This window comes from Crocuta crocuta, unplaced genomic scaffold (assembly GCF_008692635.1).
Source record: "Crocuta crocuta isolate KB4526 unplaced genomic scaffold, BGI_CrCroc_1.0 scaffold55, whole genome shotgun sequence".
NCBI lineage: Eukaryota > Metazoa > Chordata > Mammalia > Carnivora > Hyaenidae > Crocuta > Crocuta crocuta.
Window position 1 is genome coordinate 6,114,097 of NW_027530512.1, and position 7,425 is coordinate 6,121,521.

At 41.0% G+C, this 7,425-nt stretch overlaps 1 protein-coding gene across 1 annotated transcript; it reads left to right on the forward strand.

Moving 5' to 3' along the window:
• The first annotated feature begins 883 nt into the window (after positions 1 to 883).
• On the forward strand, positions 884 to 6,517 carry GPHB5 (glycoprotein hormone subunit beta 5). Its single transcript, XM_077767088.1, has 2 exons — positions 884 to 1,087; positions 6,329 to 6,517. Exons 1-2 carry the CDS (start codon positions 884 to 886, stop codon positions 6,515 to 6,517), a joined length of 393 nt encoding a protein of 130 aa, XP_077623214.1.
• The last annotated feature ends 908 nt before the right edge of the window (positions 6,518 to 7,425 follow it).

A 7,425-nucleotide genomic window follows, 5' to 3' on the forward strand; every position in this document is an offset into this window, starting at 1 on the left:
GACTGATTTTAAGCAATAACGAATTGAGGATGTTCCATAAATGCAGTGTCCACTCTTACTTTAACATCCAGGTGTGTTCTGTCCAGTGAGCCAAACATGAAGGGAATGATTCTGGCTCCTGGAAAAGCACTGAAAATGACCAACAGCCAGAGAGAATAGTCTTGACAGTAGATTGGGATTGTGGTTTAATCAATATGCTTTCCAATATGTAGATTTAAACTAAATCACAACTAGGTGACTATTACAGGGGAGCTATAGAGCAGAGTCAATCTGTGGCTAATATGATACATTTTTATGAAGACTGCCACATCAGGTGCCAGGTTTCATAATATCTTGTGCATACCCATGTGTTATGGTGGGTTGGGTGAATAACAATACATCTGAGGCATATAGTTTTCATTTATCTATGCCCCTCCCATTCACCATCCATGACACTGAAAATATAATTTTGAGCAGGCAGGTAACATGGCACCAAGTACCCTAGATCTGAGCATAAATAATTTGTGTGTATTCATGTATTATGTTGGGTTATGCATTCCTTTTGGTGTGACTCATATTTTGCATTTATTTTGAAGAGACCATTGGAACAAACTTCTTTAACACATAAGTCAAGTCCAGCAGTTGGATCGCAACAAGGAGAAGCCTGAGGATACCCTGGGAGGGCTGGGTGTCTAATGAGCACAGTGGGTCCATGGAAACCATGCTGGAGTCAGTTAGAAGAAAACTCGGGGATCTGTGTTGGAGTCTGTGGGCATTTGCAGTTACTTGGCTCATTTTTTCTGAAATGCTAAGAGCAGGGTACCATCATATCATTCGTTGCTCCCTCAAAGGAAGCTGGCTCTCTTAATAAACTGTCTTTCCCTTCCCTCTGTGAAGGAACGCCATGAAGCTGGCATACCTTTTCCTTGGCCCCATGGCCCTCTTCCTCCTGGCTGGCTGCAGCTGTGTCCTCAGTACGTCCGGTGGGAACCTGCTCACCTTTGTGGGCTGTGCCGTAAGGGAGTTTACTTTCCTGGCCAAAAAGCCTGGATGCAGGGGCCTTCGGATCACTACGGATGCCTGCTGGGGCCGCTGTGAAACCTGGGAGGTGAGTCTCAAGACAAGCCCAGGTAGCAAACCTTCAGGGCCCGCCACCTGGGTTGATTACTAAGTGTTTACTTCTTTTTTTTTTTTTTGGCAAAAAAAACCAATGTTTATTGAGTATCTACCCTGCTTATTACTGTGTAACACACTAATATACATAAGATATAACTTTTATATAATTCTATGGATTATACAATCATGTATAGTTTAACCTTTATGGACCCTCTAAGAATGGACATCTTTGTACAATTCACCCAGAGTAGGATCAGAACCCAGGATTCCTCACCAAGCCCAAGACGCTAAGATTTCCATTGTGTTTGACTGGTTTGTTTAGGGGACATCTGTTGTGGGTGGCCTGGTACTTTCTTTAGAAAAGCTTAATCCTATGAGAGCAATTTACTAGCTATTCCTGGACACAGCCGTCCTGTTTCCTTCACTGTGAACAAGTATGGCAGTTTCTTCAATCTTTATAAAAGGAGTCTTAAGTGTTCACTTTTTAAATAAAATGAGGTAGAGTAAGACATTTATGTGGAATTTTTAAAAAATAACAGTTATTTGGCATTCTCCAAAAGTAATCTGAAAGAAGCATGATCTTGCCCCACTAACAAAGCACTGATAAAATTAATATTTTTATTTTACACAGCGTCGTATATTTGGGAATCGTCTTTAGGAGGTTACCATGTGCTATTATTCTACCAATTTAACAGATGGCAGGAGGAATTCAAGGAGTAAGTGACTGCAAAGTTATGTAGCCAGTCAGTAGAAAGTTGGGAATAAATCTTTGGCTCAAGCATGCAACCCAAACTTCTCTATATTCCTCTACCTGTGATACAGCCAGTCAATTACCAAGATGCAGACCTTGAACTATCTAGCGGGTGACGGCAAGTTCTCAGTTCTTCCCTCAGTGGCTCATGCACAGCCCTGCCCTGCCCCAGCTCCCCACTGCAATTCATAGGGGCCTTAGGGATTGTCACTGACAGATCCACCAAGTCCCTTTGTATTCAATGATATCCAGTCTTTGAAGAGGTATTGCATTAAAAATGAGGATAAAAATCTTGGACAAAGTTAGAACCCTCTTGGGCTGAGATGAAGAGATGTTTGCCAGGTGAGCAGAAAAGAGGCCCATTCAGCATCCTGTCTCATCATGACCACAGAGTGACTATTGACTCTTTCTCCTGAGGCCCAACTTGGTTACTAACGAAGCACCAGCTCTGATTCAAAAGCCATCACCCTGGCTCAAAAAACTTTCATGACTACCTACTACTGCAAATTCCAAAACCAACTTCCAAGGTCTTCAGCAATATGAAGTCTGCCTCTTTTCCCAGAGGGTCTATACATATCTTGAGCTCTGGTCTTGTCAGACTGATTTTGAAAAGTTTTATTAAACACCGCTTTAAATCTCACTTTTGGTCTTTTTCTCATATCCCTTCTCATTTCTATCTATCATTATTAAATATATTCTTTGATGTTTGTGTGCAGTGCCAACTCCTTCCCCAGCAGTTTCTGACTTGCTGGTCATCCCTGACTCTTGTTCACCTTTTGTCTAATTTTTTCCCCACCACACAACACTAGATTCTAAGTTTTTTGAGAGTAGAGTTTCATTGCTTTGCCTTTGAAAGCTCTTGTGTTGAAGGTCATATATGAAAAAGACCTTCAATAAATATGTATTGCATTACATGGGATTGACCTCTATCTGGAGTCATACACCTTTTATTTTTAAGTTTATTTATTTACTTAAGTAATCTCTACACCAAACATGGGGCTTGAACTCATGACCCTGAGATCAAGAGTTGCATATTCTTCCAACTGAGCCAGCCAGGTGCCTCCAGAGCTGTACAGCTTTTAACCTGATTGATGCTAACTTAGAAGTTGGTGACCACTGTGAGAGGACACTGCCTTCAGAAAAAACAGCCATCCATTCAGGGGCTCAGAGAACAATCTGCTACGGCTTAGATAAAATTATGGCCCCACGATTGGATTGAGTTCTGGTGACAAAGTTTCCAAATTAAATAACATGACTCCACCTAATTAGCTTTATTTTTGTATCAACCAGGGGCTTGGGACTTACTGGCCAAATAAAAATTCAATTACTAAGGATACTGTGGCAGGGTTGGTATCTTCTCATGTTCAGGGCTCAGCCTAGCCATGCCTATTCCTACTCAAAGTCCATTTCTCAGCCCTTTGGAACTCTCTCTGGGCCTGCAGTTCAAACCTTGTTTCCTTCAACTAAGCTCATTTTCTCTTCTCTTTAAAAATTGATGAATTACTTTAATTGATTCCTGGTCACCCACAGGAGGTCAGGGACTATGTCTTCACTGGAGAAATAGAAGCACCAAGACCTTTAGAGAACAAGATTTTCCATAATGTTAGCCAGCTTTTATTTATGCCTTTACTGTACTATGTAAAGGGGGGTTACTTATAGAAAATTTAAAATAAGAAAATGAGATTTATTTTCCCAGTAATCTAAAAGCTTCTGAGATATAAAGTGCTTATTTTTGGTAACTTAACTGGAGAGCATGTCTGAAAAATGAGGATGTCTGTGACAGCAAAGTAACTGGATTTACTCCAAAGGTAGAACTATTGCTGAAAAGAGCCTTTGTTCATGGTCTGGATTTAGGGTTGCCAGATTTATCAAAAAAACAAACCAAACCAAACCATGATGTCAGTTAAATGTGAATGTCAGATAAGCAACAATTGTTTTTTGGGACCCAGCTGGTCCCAAATCAAGGCCTGGCAAGGAGGGAGGTGGGGGAGAAAATACTCCAGTCTCACTCTGCTCTGTGTCCTGATCTTCTCCTGAAGTACATGGGAAGGAAGAGACCAAGGGAGCTCATTGATTCAGCCCATAAATATTCAACCTGAGTAGTAGGTTGAATAAGTGTGGAGAGTGGATCTAAGAGGGCTAATGGATGAAATCCAGCATAGTTATCTTCTGGGGTGCTTCGACAAAATGCCATAGACAGTGTTGTTGGCTGTGAGAGTCATAAGGCATCTGTAGGCTTCTTATTACCCATGCAGTGAGTAGAGACATACTGTATACTAAAAAATTTTGTTGTTTATTTGATACTCAGATATTACTGAGTGTCAGATTTTATCTGGTGCCCCTGCTTGAGATTCCAAATTACTGAGAGTAAGGGGATGTGAAGCAAACTGAGGAGGGTAAAATGCTACCTGGAAAGTAGGAAGAAGCAGTGATATCAGATTGAGCTCTTCCACACACTCCTGTCAAAGACAAAGCCATTATTTTCATGATATTCATGTAAGAAGTTAATCCGGATTCTCCACTTAACATATTTTGTTTACCCAATACAAGTGAAGGCATTGTTTTTTCAAAGCTTGTAAGTTGTTATTTTTATTGTTACTTCCTTATTCTTACAACTACTCTAATAAGAACAATAGATTACATTTACTGAACACTTACTTGGTGCTGGACATTGTATGGGACATATATCATCCTACTGTATCTCCATGTGTGGTAGAGATTTTGTTTTACAGAGGAGGAATCTGAGGCTTCACGAAGTCAAGTGGACTTTCCAAGGTCTTCAGCAAATGGAAGAATAGGGGCTCAAGGTCAAGGGTCTGACTTGATTTGAGATTTTTTTTACACATATTTTGGTCTGTTATTTATTTATTTATTTATTTAACCTCACCATGCCATGAATTCCTAGGCAATGGGTTCTAGCAGTTCTCACAAAGTGTGCTTCTCTGGGTGGGGTAGGCTGGCACTTCAGCTGAACCCAAGTACTTTCTCTTTTGTTTCCTTCTTTTTCTGATCATTTTCCTTCACACACTTTAAGAAGCTATCTCGGCTCTTTGAGTGCTTAACATGCTCAATACATACATTAATTCTCTTGGCAAGAATCTTTCCCTTAACTTGTTTGTTTACAACAATGCCAAGAGTTTGCTGGGTAACACTGGAAATTTCCAGTCTTGTCATAGTTAACATTTTTGAGGCATTCCGTTTTGAATAGTGCCCATCCCCTTAATGTTCACAATATCAGCTTTCTTGTAGTAGTATCTCATGTAGGTGGCCAAAGCAACTCCATGTTTTCTAGAGGGCCTAGAGAATATATAGTGGGTGCCTCTTCTCTTTCCCTTTGTGGTGGTGATTTCGTCAAATTACGGGAAGACAGGGGTTTGGCTACAGGGTTTAGGATTTTAACTACTACTTTGTGCTGATTTCCTGATCTATATGCTCTTTATAAAATTATCTTTGAATTCAAGATGTATAAAAGGTGAAGGCAGGAAGTGAATCCTTTGATTATCAGGGCAGCGCTCAGGGCATTCCTGAACCTGCCTTGCTGTTTTCTGTCATTAATTCCAACCAGCAGTTATTGAGAAACTCCTGGGTGACAGGTACTGCTCGGAGTAGTAGAGGTGCAACAGTGAGTAAAATGGGTAAAAATCCCTGTCCTACTGGAGTTTGCTTTTTAGAGTGGGAAAAATACAACACAAATTAATAAAATGTGTAATATGTCCCATGATATTAACAGGTGCTATGGAGAAGAAAAAGCAGGAAGATGGTGGGAAGTGGCGGGGTGTGGAAATGGAATGTTATGATTATAAATGAGATGGTCAGGAAAGGCTTCTGTGAGAGTGTGATGTTTGAACAAAACATCAGGCTGGTGAAGGTGTCGATCATAAGGCAGAAGAACGTTCTAGGCCCAGGGACTACCAAGCCAAAGACTCGGGGGCACAACTGTTCTTGGTGGATCTGGGGAACACTCAGGAGACACTGTGACAGGAGCAGAGTGAGGAAGCCAGTGAGACGGGGTGGCTGGAGATATAGCAGGAGGTGCAGGTGCGGGGAAGATGATGGAGGGTCTTGAGGGTGAACGTCTTTGACTTTTCCTCTGAGTGCGATGGGAAATCACTGGGGCTTCGAGCAGGGAAGAGATAGGAATCTGACTTACATTTTGAAAGAATCACTGGGGCTGCTGTGCTGCAAATTGACTGTAGGAGGTAGAAGAGAGACCAGTTAGAAGACTTTTGCCATGATCAGGATTATTCATTTGCTGAATATTTATTGAGCACTTGCTATGTGCCATGGACTCTTTGGGAGCTCAGGATCTGGTACAGAAAGAAGGTTGCTGCTTTCAGAAATTTGCTTTCTATTGGGAGGAGACAGATTCACAAGTAAACACTTGACTAATGAGTTAATTTATGAAAGTAATTAACGGTACTGAGAACAAGAAACAAGAGGGCATGTTCTAATGGGTTCCCTGTTTTCTACCTGTGAGGATAGAAGCCCATTCTGGAACCCCCCTACATTGAAGCCCATCATCGAGTTTGTACCTACAATGAGACCAGACAAGTGACGGTCAAACTGCCCAATTGCGCCCCTGGAGTGGACCCTTTCTACACCTATCCTGTGGCTGTCCGCTGTGACTGCGGGGCCTGCTCCACAGCGACCACGGAGTGCGAGACCATCTGAAGCTGGCGTGGCCTACAGAACACAGCTGGTGGCTTTGAGCTTCACGGACCCCCGTGCATAGACAGCATAAGCAGCTATACCCCCTGGATTCAAGGACTATTTAATTTGACCACCTGAGGAGGTTCTCTGTCTCCCTTAGGTCCAACTCAGGCATAAGGCCCAGAGGCAGCATACTGATGCTAAAAATGCAAAGCAACATTTGTGTTTTCACTAAAATAATTTCTCTAGTTCACACACTTTCAAATTAATTTGTTTGCCTTGAATCTCAGAACATTTTTTGTATATACCATGATCCTCCTCCAATCTGGTTTTATAATATGCCAATAGTTTAAATGCAGAGGGACTAATTAGGAAATGGGTCTAGAAAGTCTTTACATTCCCATCTTTTATTTAACAATTGGTCTTCAACTAGATTTATGATCAAAGAGCCAGATATTAATAAAGCCAATGTTTTATCCTCAAGCCCCCAAAGAAAATCAAATTGCATGCTTCTTTAGAGAAAATACTTCCTTCTTCTTTTAACTGAGCACTTATCTCAGATTAAAAAGTGCTCACATTAAAAAGGGGAGGGCAATAGTAGCTCAAACTGAAACATGTTTGGTTCTGGGTGATTCTTTTCCCAAGCAAAATCCTTGAAGTTGCCTCTTAATGAAGATTCCCCTTTGTGATAAAAAACAAACAAAACCAAAACAACAAAACTCAGAAGAAAATGTGAACTAGAGCCATGATTTAAGTTTAAAACTGTACAGAACTAAACTCTGGGTTTAGACTCATGTGATGCTCTCCCAAAGCGATGGCCAAAATGATTAATCACAAATATTCTTTCCCATTTAGCATATTTCAAATTTAAGTTGTAATTTTTTAAATCTGGGAATTTTGCATGTTTATAGGGGTAAAGCTGCAGTGCT